This window comes from Merops nubicus, unplaced genomic scaffold, assembly GCF_000691845.1.
Source record: "Merops nubicus isolate BGI_N331 unplaced genomic scaffold, ASM69184v1 scaffold589, whole genome shotgun sequence".
Classification (NCBI taxonomy): Eukaryota; Metazoa; Chordata; class Aves; order Coraciiformes; family Meropidae; genus Merops; species Merops nubicus.
The window spans coordinates 28233-48355 of NW_008631475.1; the positions used below are offsets into that span (position 1 = coordinate 28233).

Below are 20123 nucleotides of genomic sequence, written 5' to 3' on the forward strand. Positions count from 1 at the left end.
ATGCAGCAGCAGCATAGCTGTATGTACCTGCTCCTGGGTCATTGTTGACTGAGGCCCATTTACCAGAGGACTTTTGGAAATAGAAACCCAGACCTATAAAATCCCCTCATTTCTTGCTATGTGAAGACACATTTGAAAAAAGTCTTTCACCAAACTGTGCACTTCAAAATTTCCCAGAAGGTAATTTTTTTTACAGTAATACAGATACTTCTTCCATTTTTATTGCAACTTGAAAGGTTTCTGTAATGTTTCCATGGCAAACTGGGTAACAATACATTTATCGTTTGCATCAAATAAATTATATTTCAATTCTAATTTCCTATATAAAATTAATTTTTTAGGCTCTAACCCTAGAAATATCTGAGACTGTAAATCAGAGAATGTAGAACTCTAAACCCAACAGGGCTTAACAATTTCAATTGTTTACATTACCAAGATCTGTAATTCTCAGTTGTGTCTATTATCCCCTTAGAGGTTAGGACGCTGAACCTCCTGATCCTTTCATTCATAGATTACTTCAGGCCAACAAGGTAATGCTGTGATCACAGCCTTCGTACAGGGCTTCCACAAATGCAGAACAGATTTGAGGTTCAGCCCTCCAATATGCTTCATCAGCTTGTGTCTTCAGAGGTGATTTCCTAGTTCTAGAGCAGGGAATAAATTTATGTTTTCCTTGTGCTTTTTTGACAACAATCCAGATCCTATATGCCAGGCACTACTGATGGAATGACTCATCCTGGAATACTGGGTGGTGTGGCCGAGTGGTGGAATCCCAAACATGTTCCCAGAATGTTGAAGTCTTGTTTTCATTTACCGCTCTCTGGACGTTTGGGAAGACCTTGAAGTGGGCCATTGTGGTAATGCATAAGCTTGTAAGGGCTGTGGCCTTATAAGACTAGGTTTTATTTAATTTAAAGAGCCCAAGTATTTTTGTACAGATACAGCTTCAAACTTTTCAAATAATTTGAAATCATCATAATTTTCTCTTCAAGAGTTACTAGAGAAAACTCTTTTTCATACAGAAATGGGATAATCAAAGTTTATCTGTATTCTCAGAATTGAGGTATTTATTGTTCCACAGGAGTAAAGATGTTGGATTGCACTGGTAAGGGTGTTTTGTGCATTTCCTGATTAACCCTGGTGCTGGATACCCAGGAAATGCCACATCCTTCAACTGCTTACTCTGAAAGGAGTAAGGAAGGTAAGTTTGCTCAGGAAGTTAAGAAACACAAGAGTACACTTAAGTCACACTTTTCTGACAAAGCAGGCATGGCAAGCTCACCTGGGTACACATCTGGGGTGTCTGAGAAGCAGGTCTTCAGCATATTGCAGGACGTGCTTGTTACTTTGCAAGGCTGAGCTCTTAGTCATAAAAATATATTTTACATATAAAAATACAGCAGGTGTCCTTCCAAAAATCCTATCTTAAGTGTTATTCCCTCTCATTATGTTTTATACATTCAGAAACAGACATTTGAGATATACTGTGAACAGTGCAAAAAACTGTTTTATATTTATAAAGACAGGCATTGCAGTACCTTTAAGCGCCAGCTGAAAGAAAAGTTGAGAAAGGTTTCGTCCTCAGAGAAATTCTGGTCCAAGTCGAACTTTTGTTGAGCAAGTTGTAAACAAACGTCTTAGAATGCAGAGAATCCTCTCATTTCTTTCCAGCTAAGGTACTCTCAAACACATCAAGTCCTGCTTTGAAGTAAACCTGAGCTGAATTGATGCTGTTCAGCACATCTGCCAAGGCTGCTTGAAGGGTCTCATTTGACTGATGTAGTTTGTAGTGCTCCAGTGCCTCTAGCAGTACTGAAAACTGGCTTGTCCTTTCATCTAGTCTGTAAAGAATATTTCTAAAAGAGAACAATGGAGAATGGTAAACTTTTTACTCAAAACAATTAATGAGAAATCATGAAGAAACCTTGCAAGCATCAGTCACGCTTTACAGATGATACATATTATGCACAGTAAAGCTGACCCATGGCAAACTGAAGGGCAACTGCATATTTATTACACCTTTGTAAACAGCTTCTGTTCATTGATCTAGGTATACATACATTGAAACATTCACTAAATCCACCAAAGAAATCTTGTATTCCTCTTTGACCATTCAGGATGTTATCCAAAATCATGAGCCTAGATGTATTGTACCCCCCACAAAGCATTTTGTGTCTCAGCTGGATGTCATTTATTCCCCTCTAAAAAAAGTTTGGTTATTATTATGGACTCTAGGCAAGGGGTTTTTTTTGTTTGTTTTTTTTTTTTTTCTATCTGCTCCTGTTATTTATTTCACACTTGAGAGGTAAAATTCTAGCTGCATTGAAGTCAATGGTAAAACTCTCATTGCCTTCAGCAGAGCCTTTATTTCATCAATAATCCTTTGTGTCATCAGAACAAGAACAACCCATCTTTAAAGTCACGTACTTGAGAAAGGAAGTAAATGGAATGTACAGCTAAACCCTTATGAAACAAAATCCGTGTTCTCCTAGAATATCTGCGAGACTTTTTAATGGTTTGTATAAAAACACATGTAAAGATAATGTTGACTCCCCTGGAAATGTTATCTGTATGAGGTGTAGAAGGCTCAGAATTCTAAGCTAGTCAATGATTTCAATGAGACTCTTTGAGGCAGGCTATAAATGTTATCTAAAAGCAGGTGTAATAATTATCTTAATTAGAAGAGCATGTAAATATCATAAATCTCCGCCCAGGAGCTGCTTTGATTGTAAACAGAAGTGAGTGAGATTTCAGGCAGGAAAGCCACATGTGATTTGGTGCAGGATTTTATCCTTAAGTATAACGTAGGTGTTCGGGGCAGGGGAGAAGTTGTTTCACAGAATGAAACCAGCAAGAAAGCAGGACAGCTTAGACACTCCATTAGTGACTTAACTGCATGACAGAATAGGCCCAATGGCAACTGCAAATTAGTAATAAAACTGCCAAGTACCTACAAGACCAATGACCACAAAAGTGTATCTTAGCATGATATGAATCATCTAATTGCCGGTCTACAAGGGGGAATGGCAATGAAGTACCCCAATAAATGACACCTCAGAACATCCACAATCTTCTGCTATGTTTTCCAGTTTGAAAAAATGCTTTGAATGAAGGGCAATGTTTCTCAAAGATATGAAATAACTCCTATCCTCCTAACACAATTTTTCAGCCTTTATGTTTTTACCTTCCTCTATTGAGTACACATCCAAACCCAGCCACAGCAATGGTAAGATTTTCATCCCCTGACAGCAACACATTGAGCCATTTCCAGTGTTCTGCAATGCAATACAGACTACTTGTAAAAAGAGGAGGGAAATGGTTCCAATCCAATGCTGCATTAGAAGGATAGCTTGCAGAGTTTAAATAGTAGGTCATCACTGACCTAGAGAATTTAGACTGAAATAGGTTAGGAGCACTTGCAGGAACAGCTCAGCGAGGACAGAAACCTCCATCAAGAGGACAGCAACAAGCAGATGTACCAATAACTTCTTCAGCTTGCAATGGAGCAGCCAGAGGACAACTGCCTGCTTCCTCAGCTCTGAGCTGATTCTACTGTTCCTTGAGACCATGATGCAGCTTACACTCAAAGTTGACTAAAGTTATATTATGGATTGTTCCTAAAGCATCTCTGTGATCCAGTAAATGAAAACTGTGTATGTTGAGAACCAGATAAATTCTTGGTTGGTTGGTTTTTAAGGGTAGCCTGTGCTATGGGAAATACTGTAGTTTTCAAAGCAGGAATTGATCTTGCTCCCTCTGAAATCAATTTAGGGACTCCTGCTGAGATCAGCACGAGCAGAACATTTCTCTACTGTTTCCATAGTTCACAGGAGACAGAAGCCTGTTCACAACCCCCTGAAGCCCTTCAACAGCAGGGGCAATGCCAGAGACAATCACGTTACTTTCTACTCTCAGGGAGGTGTGTGACAGTCCTGTCTGGTTGCTGGTGGCTGGGAGAGTTTGGCTGAGCTAGAATTCTTCTCCTAATCCCTACAACACTGGCATCTTGATCTATACCAGGACCCCTCTATTCCTTTATTGGCAGCAGTGTCAAGTAATTAAAATGTCCTAAGAAATAGCCATCAGCAGAGCAACACTAACTTAGACTGCTAGAAATCAGACTCTAGAGAGAGGATGACCTGAAGACTGGAACATTTGGGGACTACTGAGAAAACGCTGTAGTGAACAGGAACAGATCTTCTCCTATCCCATCTTCAAAAGCGCTCTAAACAAAGCACACAGGCTAAAAAGATGGCTTACCTTGAACATACAAGGATGTTAATACAGTTTACTTCTGTGATTTTGGAATCACAGGTGATTCCACAGTAAGCCCACAGGCAAGTGATCCACTGTAAAAGACAAGTATACCTAGCCCGTCCCATCCAATCATGGTACATCAGTGTCTGAGAAACGCTGAACTGTCTGATGAATGAAAGAGACAAGTGATTTGCTGTCAGAATTTAAAAATTTGCATAGTATGACAGAACCTCACCAGGATCTTCTATTTCCCAATTACTTATCTTTGCCTGGCAAGCCATGCCACCCCTTTGTTGCATAAAATTATTTCTTTTTGTGCATGTTACTGAGAGTGAATTTATACAATTTTACTTCTAATCTCTGTTCAAGTTTCATCAAATGAAAAAAATGGTTAGTCCAGTTTATTACCTCCAAGACTTTATAAGTCAAAAAGTGTTTTCATTAAAGATTACACATGGACTGAAAAATAAAGCCCAGCCATTTCACTGGGACAAGATATCACTGTGACCACAACATGCGTAATGATACCAAAAGACTAATTTATACTGTGAAATTCAATTACTTAAACATTCCTTAATACAAATTGGTTTTGTAGCCTATGCCTCTAAAACAACAATTCCAGCCTCTGGCCTAATTGCTTAACTATCTACCTTCACCTTTAACTATTTTGATCTCATAAATATAACTCACACAGTCAGCTTGACCCACACAAAACAAAAAGAGACTCCTAAACAGAAAAAGTGCAATACATTATTGATGACACTAATGAAATTACAACACACATCATTCATCTTAATGGGCTTGTTTCAATGACACATCACAGTGACCTGAAAAGTGTAATACTGAAGTAGGAAACCTAATTAATAACTTCAGGCAGTAGCACTGAAAGAGATAAAATGGCTCCAAACAAGAGAATCAGACTTAGCAAAGTAAAGCAAAGAAAAAAATAAAAAACAATTTTTAAAGAACCTCTTCTGTAAGTGTTGTGAGCCCTTCACAGACCTAGCAATATAAGCACTATTGATTTAAATAATGTCTTTAGAGTTACATGCTGGTTTACGTTATCTCAAATAAGGACGTAATGTCACCCCCACCAGACCAAAATGAATTTGACAAATACCTGAATGACTGATCAGACTAAAAATTACTTTAACACAACTATTTTGGACATTATATTAGAGTAACTGGACAGTACAAGATAAAAGTGTATTACTACACTGTTCTTGTGATGAAAAAGAATTTTTTAGCTTACAAGAAAAGTTTGTGTCTAAGTAATGTACAACAGAAGCTGAATTATTCAAGTACTTACAAAGAGCCTCCTATCTAAGAGCTTACGTTTGAGATTTTGAGAAGTAATTATTAAATCATTAGGACATGATGGCAAGTATACATTCCTGTATGAAATGAGAGCAGGTTTTCTCTGTGGAATCACGTTAGAATTGTTTACAGATAAATGCTACGGGCAGCCTCTGTCTATTCCAGTTAGAACACAATGTGCTGTGACTAGGGATGCTTCAGCATCCCCACAAAAACAGTTTTATAAATCCCTAAATTATTTTTTCTTATACACGCCAAGAAAAAAAGCAGACCAGAGCAGGGATTGTCTGCATTTCCATTTCTCTTGATATTGTTCAGTTTTGAATGTATTCTTCTTACATCTAGGAGTTTGTCTTCATTCATGTTTGTACAACATAAAATATTATTAACTTGGTAAATAAATAAATGCATCCTCATAATAATATTTACATGTTGGGACTTTTAGTTCCACAGGGTGTTTATTTATTGTAGGACATAAAAATATTATAAATAATTCTTCCCTGGAAACTGCATGAGCTGATTTATACTGGTTTATTTACACTACTTTGTGCCTCAGAAATTTGTCTGGTGAAGGTACAGAAAGCTTCCCCACTTCCTCTGGGCCCCCTGTCCTTTTGATCTTCAACAGTGCTTCTCCTTTCCTCTCTTTTTAACTTTTTTGACACCCACATACAGTTATTTTATCTTACCTATTTCATTTCACAGCATTATTGTGGCAGAAGGTTTATAGTTATAAAAATATAGCTGCTACTCATGTAAGACTAACTTTTATCAGGACAAAATTCATCCACTGGTGAACTGTCATTACACATTACTACAGCTGATCCAAAGGGAAAGTTTTTTTTACAGTGCTCATTTCTTGCTGGATCAGTGAAAGTCACAGGGTCTGGGGCCACGTGATCGAAGGACATGCATAGAAGATGGGGAAATGGCAGCCAACCTTTTAGGGCAACTTAGCTGTAACTATCATTCCATTCCTTCACTACCCTAAGTCCTCACAAACTCCATACATCATATTTAAGTATTCTTTATTTGTAATATATTCCTAACTTGCTTACTACACATCCTATTCCTTTTTAAGAGCCATCAACTGCCATCACTTCATGCTCTTATTTATAGGACAGCAGATTTTTCTACTGGTATATATTGCAGAAAGGGATATATTTAAATCATGATCACTCAAAGGTGAGCACACACACAAAGACCTATATTTTCATGGTATCAGCAGTTGATAAGCTACAGGTAATCTAGATAGCAAACCTAGATAAAGTCCAACCAACTGAAAAACATTTCAAAAGCATCATTACATGACAGTGGTAAACCAGATAGACCTGTCCCTGTCATATAAAAATTTATCTTGCATAAGAGACAGGCATTAGGACACCTCTAATTGAGTCAAATATGGCAAGTGGTTATGGCAAGTCCGCATTTGACAAAATCCTGTTTGGACATGGGACTGCAAGGAGGTAATCATTACAGGTTTGAATTCATTTCTGAGAGCCAAATTTACAATAGGGCTTGTTAAAAAAAAAAAAAAAAAAAAGAATCCTGATTTTGGCAACTCTGTGAAGTGTCTTGAGGCTTGGTTTGGCTTGATTTCCTGCCACATAAAGGAAAACAAAGAAGCCAGACTAGAACAATAGTTGATTACAAGACACATTATCTTTTATTTCCTTACAGTTATCTTTGATTACAGTACTTTTTTGAAAGGTAATGAATGGATTGTCATAAATTACACTAACACTGCTTGTACCATGGGCCTGGTTGAAGAGGGTACAGCATTATGCTTGGTACCCCATCCTTTAGGAAGCAGCTGGCCTTCATCACGCCCTGATAATCTTTGCCTAAACAGGTGACCAAAATTTACCTACTAGATTCCAACTTGCAGGTATGAGCATTCAGAATCCTAAAGGGAAAAATCTATTAAAGAAATTAAGCCAAGTAAAGGTTTTTCTGGGATTTTTTTATGACCAAAACTCAACATTCACAGAAAACATTCACTTTAACTTCTGTTCTGAAACATATAAGAAGATTATTCTTCTGACAGTTGAATAATTTATCTTAACAGAAAAGACTGACATAAAATAAAGCTAACAATGTTAATCTTGAATTTCTGACAATAGGACAGTGCTCTGTGACAGTTTGAAAAAGATTTCAAATAGGATACTGTAGCTATGACAACTCATAGCTAAACTTTTCACTTGCATTAAATAAACAATAATTACTTCATTTCTTCCTGTATTTTTTTAATATTTTTGTGACTTATGATAGAAAACCAGCTTCTAGCATAATATAAAATAGCCATGAACAAATGGAAGTTAGAAGCTCAATGCAAGTTGCTAATCATAAGAGACCTGATGTTCTGAAACAGCCTCAAATAAGAATAATAGACCTAAGAAGTCTGAATAGTTTAAAGAACGAGTTTGAGTAAAATCAGTCTTCAATAAAACACCTCTTTGCAAGGGCTGACCATCAACATTACTTTGCACTCAGTTTTTTCTACTGCTGAAAATTTCCTCAGTTTAGGAAGCTTATTTCTTTATTACTTTGGAGTAAATAACATCAGTAAGTAAGAAGAATAAAATCTACAGCTTCACAGCACGGAATGACTTCACAGAACAAAAGTGGAAAGAAAAAGAAAAATTAGGATGCGTTTGTACTTCAGAAGTTGCAAGAGATTATTTATCACTGCTAAAAAGCAGTCCTCTAATTAATTAGGCACGATTTTCTCTAGGGTTTTATAGAAATTAATTAAGCGATCTTATCTAGAAATTCCCGACGAAGCCACAAAACACACTAACAGACTCTTTGCCATAGAGCTTTTAAACCCTATATGAAGCTGATGAGAGAATGATATATATTCCACAGAAATATAAAAATTCCTTGAAAATCCTTCAGTATTTTTTTCTGTGATTTCTTAGGACTTGCATCTATGCTTAAGAGTGATGATGCATTAAACAAAAGTAATATAACTGTATTTTAAAATGTTATTTGCTGGCAGCAACCGTTATGAAATATACTTTGCTAAATTTCAAATAATGTAGCTGTTCGTAACAAATGTAGTCATGTTGTTCTTTGGCTGATTTATGCTACACTGCCTTTCCAAATGAAAGAAACATATGCTTATACTAAATAATTTGGAGAAGACTATTTTTCTTTTAAAGATGTCTCAGTCTGAAATACTCAAATCCAAAGCAGATGTGCTACTATTTTGAAGGACTTGAGGGAAGTGAATTAATAAAATTATTTCCAAATGACTCACAGCTGATGTTCTGAAGGCTTCATAGGGATTTTTATTTGGAAATCATGTAAAACTTCCGATTCTTAAGGAGGGATACCATTTCCAAAAGAAGCACCAAGCAGTGCCCAGTGCTTGCAGCAGTAAACTGGCATGACCTTTATTTCCAGTTCTGACCTTGACTAGCTTTATCAGCAGTAACCCCATACCATGAGATGTGAGACCATTTTCATCATAGCCAAAACCAGAAAGTCATTATCATAAGAGTTAACTACAGATAAAAATTAATTATGTCATAATATATTCTTTAAAGAAATGCCTAAAGTTATAATTTTACTACCTTCAATGGCATGTGCACACACACAAAATTAACACTTTTAAAAATCCTAGTTAAGGTAATTTTCCTGTTAACGATCTCACCACCAAATTTCTAAGCCTAATTGCCTGGGCAATACATTAGTGGGGGGAGTATTACATATTTACTCTTTCTCCAATGAATTCTACCTAGTTTTGTACTATATTAGAGGAATGTTCCTGACTAATATTTTAAACATACATGAGTAGTTCTTATGTGTCATGACAAAAATGTGGAACTACGTATTTCTTGGATCTAAAAAATGTTATTGATTCTACAGTTTACAAGAAAAATGAAATAATGTATAAAATATTAAGTTTCTGTCATATTTAGTACATTCAAAATCTAATGCTTCATATAACCTTCTGATATCATAGGCTACTTTTCTCTGTAAGTAAATATTCTTGGCCTATTTAGCACCATAAGCAGAGACCTGCGGAGGATGTGCCAGCAAAGGAAACTGCATGGGAAGTACATCCTCATCAGAATATTTTCTAGTTGTTAGCATGATAGCTCTGCACTGAGCTCACAGAACAGCCTGCTGTGGAAGAGTATTTACAGTTAGCAGAACAACTGCTGTGAAATGGGCTAAAATATCTATTTAGATGACATATTCAAACAAGTGTCATTTAAAAAAATAAACAAACCAGGTTCTTTGCACAGCCAAGACTGTGCACATTCATGGAAAGCATGAGGAAGTGTATGTCCAGGACAAAGTAAAGTCTTCAGGACCACCAATGCTGTGTTCAATTACAATATGCATAATAATATTTACTGTATCCAACCCATAATGGGTGTGATGCATATTCCAGGCAGAGTTGTGTAAGTGTACAAATCAATCTAATTAAAAGGATGGAAGAAAATTAATGATAAATATGTACAAGAAAAATAAATCAAGGTATCTGCATCCAGGTTTGCAATTCTTCTCAGGAGAGTGGGGAAGCTGGTTTCTGGCCATGACACAACCCCTAATTATAGTGGTTTTCCGCTTTTGCAGGTGTAATGAAAAGATTTTCATGTTTTCTATTTAAATAAGCTTTAAAGTCAACCATAATTACATCTCTGCAGATGACTAATTCACTATTATTTATGCAGCAAATGCTCTTTAAATAGTAAAAACTTACAAGACAACAAATACAGCCATTACTTCATGGTCATTACATGTACTGGTGATTCTAAAGGAAAAACGATTTCAGTTGCCACTCAGATGGATAAGGTGTTTTTGAGTATGAGTTACACTCACTTTTTACATCTTCTCAGTATTAAGAAAGGGCATAATTCAGTATGATTATCAGTCATGAAGAAAATAACAAACATAGCAGGAATTCGTAAGAGCATTATCAAACTAGTTATTGCTACAGATATATGCTAAGATAAATGTGCTGCACCACACATGGATGAATGTTAGTCAATATCACAGCAGTCTGAATTCTATCTGGCCTAGAGATTGGATAACCACAGAGCTGTTCCATCACCCCCAGAGGGGCTGGGAGGACAAGGCCAGAACCTTTCCCAAAGTTGCCCAGTGCACAGGGAATGCCTGTGCTGCTAGAATATTGTTCCTACAGGTCCATCATGAATGAAACAGCTCCTACAGATTCCTAACTATGCCTGTTCCAGGGAGCTGCACTGGTGGCAAAAGGTATCCTGGGGAAAGCTTCTCGTGCTACTCAGACTTACAGCTTAATTTCAATACTCCGTTATGCTGATCCAGTGAATGAGCAGATTCATGACTGTACCTTCTTCCTAGTCCCCCAAAGCCCATTTGAAGTATTTGCACCACTTGTATGAATAGGAAGTGATCTTAATTACATCTGGCTTCTAGTAGCTGCTCAAGAGATAAAATAGTTCACTTTTTCCTCCCATTCATGCTATATCCCCACATAACAGTTGGGTATAATATTTAAAAGGAAACACTGAATAAAATACTTTCAGTCCACCTTACATTGAGGTGGTTACTCCAGATTCTGCTAGCGACTTGGATGTATGAATTTGACTCAAATTATGATGTTAAACTGAAATTAGTGTGCCAGATACGCTATTTCATACTTTTTTAAAGATAGTGACAGCTATCTAAGTGCTATTAGAATCTAGTGTTCAGGATTTGATTGAAAATATCTCTTAGTTTTTCCTAATCTAGCTAAAATCACATCATTGTTTGTCATTCTGTTAACTAACTGGTTTGTCTCTGGTTTTAGGATCAGAGAAAATACTCTCACAGTTCAGAATTGCAATTATATTCTTATAAATTATTTTCTAATCAGGGGTGACCTGCAGAAATGACTCAGTCTATTCAGTTTTATGATTAAATGCTCTTTTTGTGTAGGCTGTAAAAAACTCTTGATACTGACTCATGATTGTGACCACTTTTATAAATCCTGGTAAGAAGACATATGGCATCTATTTAGAGAAGCATACAAACCAAAAACCTAATCCCTTCATCCAATATCTGTCACCAAAGACTGGGGGAAAAAAAAAAAAAAATCTTCCAAGTAAGCATTAACTAAATATTTAAAAAGCACTGCAGAGCATCTCAGATCTGCCAGTGCACAGGTGCCACTGTTCATCTGACTCATGAAACTTCTCTTTGCCTTCCCACATTCTTGGAAAGAACAGAAAACTATCCTTGGAATATTTCCTGTGATTTTTTGCCACTAGCAGTTCAGGAAGGGAGCTACAGTGAAACAACTCTTACTAAAATTCTGTCACTTCTCTCCTGAATATTTGAGCTTGTCATCTTTTAACTTATACTTGCACAAACTACAATCAGACGGCATGAACACTGTAGAGTTTGAAGGAAGAAAGCAGAAGAAAATGGGAAGACATTTTATGTGTAACAAATACATTGGGATAAAAATGTTTCAGAGAGAAGGGAGCTGAACAAGAACAGCAAAGGCAAGAAACACCAGGGAAAGATTAGAAAGTGAAACATGTACTACTACTGATTGTAACTCCATTTATAAGATGTAGAACAATTATAGAATAAAGAGATGAAAATTTTGAAAGATATAAGGTATTAGGTTGAAAAGTCAGATGGAAAATCACTATTGTGCAGTAAGCTTATAATACATTCATTCTGACTGAATGGCAAAATCTGAGGTATGTAACTCTAAAAGCAGTACACAATTCTTTCCTTCTCCCCCAACATCATTCTACTATTGCAATTTACAAATTGCACGTGGCAGATAATACAGAGACAAAAGATTATCTACTACTGCCAGTGCAATGTGAATTGCTGCTGTATTTTCCATGCTAAGGACCATGAGCACCATATCAAATTACTCTTTGCTCCACATAATACAATGCAGGAAAAAAAAAAATATTTAATGTGTTTGGTTCAGGCTAGTCAAAACTGCCTCAAATGTTACATCAAAGGATGCAGAAATATTTTCTACCCAAAGTCACAAATGAAGAGTTCAAAATGAATACCCAAATATGCAGAGAGTTCATACAATGAGACAGAATAACTGTCTTCTGTGGAAACTCTGGGCTGTCTTTTTTTTATTAGATGACATTGCACTAAGGTTAGCAAGATATTTGCATCTTTAATGCTTGTCCTCTGTAAATCCAATGAGCAACTTGCTTAAACATGGAGATTTAATAAGGACTTTAATTTTCCTTCTAAATGTGCATACGGAAACCAGAGTCTTAGGCCATGTGAATTTTGACACCTGCAAATCTGCTGCATTTTATCAGCAAAACAGAAGTAAATCCAGCAGACTCTGAACATATGTCAGGGTTGTATATAACAATCTCAACCTGAAAGGAAAATATTTCTACTGATGAACAACAAACACTTGAGTGGCATGAGATTAGCAGCAATGCAAGTTATCTGTGGGGTGCTAAAATGATCTTTTGATTGTTCTTTCATTTCATTATAGCAAATTCAGGGTACACGGTCTATCACTGCTTTACTGTATTTTATTCAGTGCATTATAATGTACTGATTTGTTTTAATTTTTTAGCCCAAATGTTAATGTCACACCTTGGTATCCATGATAAAAAGAAGCAAACGGAAGAAGTTTAATTTGCACAAATGAGCAATAAAAACTGCTGGAGGTCCTACTTGAAAAGACAGAGTTTTTCCTAAACTTTTCACTTGCTTATTACTCAATTCACACAATTACATCACCTAGACATAGTACAAGGGCCCTTGCAACAATTCCATAAACAGTGGTGCCAGATGCATACAGCCTTAATGGAGAGGTTAAACTGGGTAAGTGAAGACGAAAATCCTAAATGGAACATTCTACACAAGTTGACTTTGATTCTTTTATAAAATGGGTAAAATGACTGTCAGTCAGGACGTAACTGACCCTTAAGCAACAGTCTATTAAGATTAAAACCCACCTAACTGAAGCAGAAATGGCAACCTACACTTGTGTGCCTTTTTTGGACTTTACTTTTAAAGTCCAAAGACATAAACTCTGTTTTTAGTGACTCTTTTAGATTTGGAAATCTTGGTGGGAGCATCACAGGGTATTCTAGGAACCCCTGCATACTTCCTGCCAGATCCATCTAGTATCAACAGCATGCCTCAAACATGAAGATTAGGCAGGGACCTGAGGAAATTAAACATGCTCAGTAAAAGAAGACATTCTACCACACTGACTGCACTGTGCCTGATCCTCCATGAAGTTTTCCTGATTATTAAGTTTCTTTGCAATATTACTATGCTCTGGTGCCACGGAAGTGCTATGCCTTTCAGCAAAAGGACACAAGCTCTCTGTGTGAATACCTAACAAGTGCACACACTGTCCTGAGAGATGCATTAGTCTGACAGGTTGTCAGAGGCTGTGGTGATCAGTAAACATAAGAAATACAATAACATATACAAGGAACAAGGGGAAACGCTCTCTACTCAGTCTAGGCAAACAGAAGACTTGAGCTTTGTATTTATAAGCACCAGGAAGATACATGCTCTATTGTTATTGATGATATTGCTGGTGAGAGTGTTTTGGTACGTATTTCTGTAGAGGGAAGAGGATGTGAAGGCGTGACAGTGGGCTTTTAGAATCTAAGATTTTTAAGGATTAGCTGATGCACAAAAGACAAAGGTGTCCAGGAAAGACACAGAGAAGACACATCACTCAGCATGGAAACACTGGCCAAATTACTCAACTTCCAAACATTCACTTACAGAAATCACTTTGTCCTCTCTCAGAAGCCATGCAGAGATCTGTTTAAGCAGCACCAGAGCAGGTGTCAGCAAGTACTTCCTTGGCCTCATCAGGCAAGCTGCTTTCACTGCAGGGAAAGGGCCCCATGTCTTTGCCTTGATCTATGTTTATTTATGGTTGAAGCACCCTTTGTTTAGACTACAGAGATAAAGCATCTTCTCCTGTCCCTAGCAGGCAACTACATATGCTTTATTGAATGCTGATAAGGATAAGAATCTGGAATTTCCTTACTATGTATTAGCATTTAGAGAATCATATCTCTGCTAAGGCTGACCATCTCATTAGGAGGACAATATGCTTGAGATCATCAAGGATACTGATGCTCATTTACTCCCTCTCCTCCACACCACCCACAGTGCCTATAGTAATGCCATCTCTGTTCATACCTTACCTTTGCATGTGCCACTGCAGTGTAATCTATGGTTATTAGTACTAGTATCAAAATATGAGCAACAGAAAATATATAGAAATGTTTAACACAAGTGTGTATTTTAAAGATGGAAACCAAGAACTGGGTAGTTGAAAGAAATAAACACACACAAATTTCTACTGAATATTCCACTAATGTAATTATAATTAATCATGAAATTATCAATATTATGATTATGTCATGAGAAGAAAATGCAGAGGAATGAAAAATACCAACAGCTATCCTATTTTGTTCTTAAACATGTGTTTTGGAAACAGAAAGAAGTATACCTGGGGTTACCAATGGGAATCACAGAAATTCTTCAGGTGCAATAAAACTCAGAGATTTTCTCCTAACCCCAAATCAAGCCCCAGGGTAACCTTTTCAAAGCACGATAACTTTTCTCAACCTATTATTTTTCATTCTGCCTAAATTTCTGGATGAGACTAAAATACCTCGACGAAAGCTGTACTTCTGTATTTCCAGCTCAGTTGGAAACAGAGTATCATGGGGAAAGTATGTTATTGTCAAATTTTCAATTCAATGTCATGAAGTCCAGGTAAGAATGATGATCACCTAAACTACAGTCTTTACTTACACTGTACTAAACAACCTGCCAACACCAATCATTATTATTTAAATTTCGTCAGGATATCTGAATATCATTATAAAAAAATTAAAGTACTTTGAATTCTGTTAGTAACTTTGGATAATTTTACTGCTCATTGTAGAAGAATAATGCGTCAATTATGCCCAGATATTGCCCTTTGACATTGACTGGAATGAAGCTTCTATATTTTTAAGTACATATATACAGTAAGAGACTACAGCTATAGCAATGTGTGTACAAACCATACCAAAAAAGATACAGAAAATATGTATTATGTTCCTTAGAGCGGACAAGCACAAGTAGGTTGCAGTTCACCTCCTGCAATAAAGCAAAAACTCCCACCTTTCTCCTTAATTCAAGTTCTAGAAGAGAAAATATAGTAGAGATCCAGAGAGTGGTGAATTAGGACAAACGGAAGGCTAAAAATGATGCCTAAACTTCAGCAAATTTGTCAAGTACTTTGATTGAGGTTGAGTATATGAGTCCAAATGGGTATACAGGAAGCAATCATTTCTTCATGAAGAATACGTGCTTTACTGTGCACACAAATTCTTCCTTCAGAAGGCTGTAAATTACAGTATTTATGGAATCTTAATGATCTAAACACAGTTGGAGCCTGAAGGTCAAGGCTGCAAACTGCATCCTAAATTTCTGTTTACAGATGAAGCATAGTATTTATTGCTCCACTGTTTGTGCTGCTATAGTTAAAGGGCTGCCAGCATTTCCATTATAAACCACTATTTCAGGGGTTTATAACTTGCCCATCAATCTCCTGACTGGGATGAAACATGGCATACAAGGTCCTGGCTGTGAGACTTGTTTTTTTTTTTTGTTTGTTTGTTTGTTTTCTTTACTAAATTACAAAACCAAAAGCTTAAAGTTATACAAGCAAAAAAAGTACTTCAAGTTTTTCAAGTATTACTAGAGTTCCTGTGATAAAATTATAGCTTCTGAACACAAAATAGATTCATATAAGTGCATCAATTAACAGAACGACTTTCAATCCCTAAAATATGGAAAATAATCCAAAGAAAGACATGTTGTTAAGTGTTTTTTCGAAAAGAAACTGTACTGCAGATTTTTAATGGCAGGAAAGGAAGTCAGTAATTTATCATTGTCTTCGATTCTGCTTGCATTAGAGGTAAATTTACACTACAATTACACACCTTGGCGCAGTACAAAGAATGCATTATTTTAAAATAACTATCTAAATGATGATACACAAGGTGTACTTTACTGTTATATACTCAGGATGATCTTAGGTAAAACAGTTGAGAGTCAAGTTAAATCCAGTGTTTTCCCACAAACTCTGAAGTAACCTTATCTATTTTTTAAATCTTGTACCAAATTTAATGAAGTCAGGAGTGGAAAAATTACAACATTTTCACTTCCACACTATCTACTTTGTCAGTGTGAATACTGCATCCTGCACCAAAGCACTGCTGAGAGCAAGGAAGGTGAAAAATTTAATTCATATTAGATCTGCCTATCTAGCAATTACATCTTGATTAATAACAAGCTCAATACTGCAAGCACTGCAAGAATTTAAATATTAGAACTACTCAAAAAACTCTCATACGGGAATCCTAAGTTCTGGCATAATTTATTTTTACAAATAAAGAACTGGGCCAGAAACAATGTGCCATTGCAATGCAACACATACACATTACATTAAAGTAAGCAGTTTTACGGCTTCTTTGCAACACCATACCAGTTCAGATAAGAAAGTGCAGTGTTCCATGCTAAACCTGGAATATTTGACTTTCTTTAATCACATTTTGGTTTATATCTTTTTGTTATAAATCCAGTCACAGTAGAAAAGAAGCAAACTAGTCCCTCCCCATATATATTTTCTTTATTATAGCTGTAGGGATTTTATTCACTGATACTGTTGCGTTCACCACAAATACGTTCCTTTTTTTTTTTTTCTTTTGTTTTTGTTAAAATATGATTGTATTTGTCTTAACCCATTCCTAATGCTTGGAGCAACGTCTTCCTCCTGAAGCTGCAGCTTTCTGCTTCTCTTCCAAAGTCTATTTCTATCATCCGTCTGTTTTATGCCCGCTTGAAACCATCACTTGCACAAGACATTTGACAACTTTTGCCATTAGCTGAAACAAAGTACTGTTTTATTACTTTAGTTAGTTCTGGTTGCAAGTACATTTATATTCCTAAATACCACAGATGCCTCATGCTTCTGTGTCCTGGCCCCTGTGTGTCTCCTATGTATGCCAGTTCACTTCCAAGCTCTCCCTTTGGAGTATGCCGATCAGTATCCCCTAAAGTAAAACCTGGGTATGGCTTTAGGGACAGTTTTACCTGGGGAAGTCTCCTAATGGGCAGTATGGATGAGCCAATGGCTATCTTCAGCCACAATGTCCTTCAAAATAATCCCAGCAGGCCTGGTGAAGTCAAACAGCCCATATACACCCTCACTTTATAGCCCAGGGCATTCAAAACACATCCTTGGGGTCAAGCTATGAAATGCTCCGCTGGTGGGCTGCCATGCCGTGCTTCAAACAGTTTGTACTGAAGCACATGCACACACTTTACTCCTTCTCCTGAACACCAAGGGGGTCTGGCATCACTCAGGGCAGGCTTGGCCAATTCTTTTTTTTTCAAATTTTTTCTAAGCTACTGATAGACAAAAGATTGGGTTTTTTTTTTGGTAGAGGGATCTGTGGTGAGAGATACAGACCTGCAGACTTCTTTCTGAGAAAGTGAAAGATGGAGAGACTATGACACCTTAAAATCAACCTGGGCAGCGCAGCTGAATACATATTGGAGAATAATTCTAAGCAGGGACAAGATGTTATGAACGGTGACTGACTAAGGCCCTCTCATTCACTCCACTACACTGCCTTTACTGGTTGAAATCCACACAAGAACACTGCTATATAATTAAATACGTTAAATAATGCCACACAGTATCTTGTATAATTCTGAATCTTCAATGAACTGTAAAATGTTTTAAATAAAATATAGGTGGAGCTTGTCAAGAAGTATTAGACTTGAAGATATTTTCCTCTTCTGAAAGCTTACTGTACCATCTAACACAAGTATCTGTCATGCTGCCTGAGCTGCCATCACACCGTACATCTTGTTAGCAGTGATGTCATGACAGAAATGCTACAGTGCTGCATTCTAATGACTTCTTGCATTGTAATGAATTAATATTTTCTGCAAAAGAGATGAGATATGAAAAAATAGCTTTAATCTTGCTTTTTGTTTGTTTGTTTGTTTGCTTTTGTTTTTAAAAATGCATGATGGTTTTGAAAACCAAGCAATGCGAGACTACCATTTGAGGTCAAACCAAGAATGTGTTGAACACCATACCTGTAAAGTCCTGGAGGAGCTTGATGAACCAGGAAGCTTTTCTCCAAGCTTTGTAGCACATCATTGAGCATTCTGACTCTGACAGGAGCTCGCTCCTTGGGGTCATTAGCTGGACGCATCTCATCTGATTGGAACAATTCTGCCGTGTCCCTCAGACGTGATGCTGTTGCAAGCAACTGAGGAATGTCTACTTCATCACCTAGGAATAGTAAGAGCAAGACAGTTGCCAGTGATTCAGAGAACACCACTTATTGCTCTTGCTTACAAGACAAAATTAATAGTCCAATTAAAACCTGAGTCTCTTTTCCCTTGCGAGAATTATGTAATAGGTCAAGGAAAGCCATAGATCATTGTGCATAAGCTCCAGTGTAGTTTTCAAAGAAGATCAGTTTGGGCTGTGATGTTTTAAGATCTAATAAGCTATGAGGAATGATTTTGGGGTACAGCCTGAAATCTAGTCATTGGAAAAAATAGGCATGCAGGAAGCAAGGGCTATAAATCAGTAACTATAGCATTTCCTTCTGAGACAGAATTTATTCAATACCATTTGAGGCTACTGCTCTCAAGTTTGAAAGCTTGTGCTTGGATTCCATAATGACTGCTGTATTAAAAAAATCATAATATGCAGAGTTTAATTGAATTTTGTTCAACATTTTAGAATCCTAGAGGTTAACAACAGTAGAGCGAATGTGAAATTGTTCCTCTTAATCACTTAAATCATATGCCAATGAGCCAACTAACACTTTGATATCCAAATGTATGTTCTAATCCAGTCAATATTTTCAAAATTTTTTAAACTTCAAGTGTTAACTGTTACTTTGCTTGTAAACCTACACAGACAATAAAAGAATAAAAGTCCACATCACTTTGGTGCACACAAATTTCAATATTTCCATTCAGTCCAGAAGGAAGAATGGGATACATGAATTGGAGCACTGCAAATGTGCAGCCTATTCCCCCCCCAGTGCAGGTGAAGAGCATGCCCTCCTATCCACTCTGATTCTCACAAGCACATGGAGAGAGAAAGCAGAGTCTGAACCTGATATGTCAAAAGCACCATCAGTCAGCAAAAACATTTCCAGGATGCAGAAATGATCCTTAAGGCCAAGATTCACTTTGCTTATCAAGGGCAAAAAAATCAACTGTCCTTAGGTCTTTCAAATTACAATTTAATCAAAACAAACCATTCAGCTTTAGAAGCTGTCTCGCCTTTAGTTGTATGTACAAACCTCTGAGAGTTCAATATCTTAGTGACTGACATGATAAATCCAACAAAGTGGTTCAAGACACAAGTTAAATGAATATTAAAGTTCCTTGTCTAATAGATATATGGAGAGTTGAGACGTAATAAAAGGAGAACATCAACCCATTTCTCAGACTATTTATGGATGGAGACTGAAAGGTGAGCATATAGCAGGAAT

At 36.8% G+C, this 20123-nt stretch overlaps 1 protein-coding gene across 1 annotated transcript in view; it reads right to left on the bottom strand.

The window, feature by feature from the left end:
* Window positions 1-1657: 1657 nt before the first annotated feature.
* The window catches only part of NAALADL2 (N-acetylated alpha-linked acidic dipeptidase-like 2), a gene marked incomplete at its 5' end in the record, with an annotated part of 171305 nt that continues 152839 nt past the window's right edge, over window positions 1658-20123 (bottom strand). The window contains 2 exons of the mRNA XM_008947550.1: window positions 1658-1856; window positions 18703-18901. Coding sequence (XP_008945798.1) covers window positions 1658-1856; window positions 18703-18901 — 398 coding nt within the window. The remainder of the gene's footprint in view (window positions 1857-18702; window positions 18902-20123) is intronic.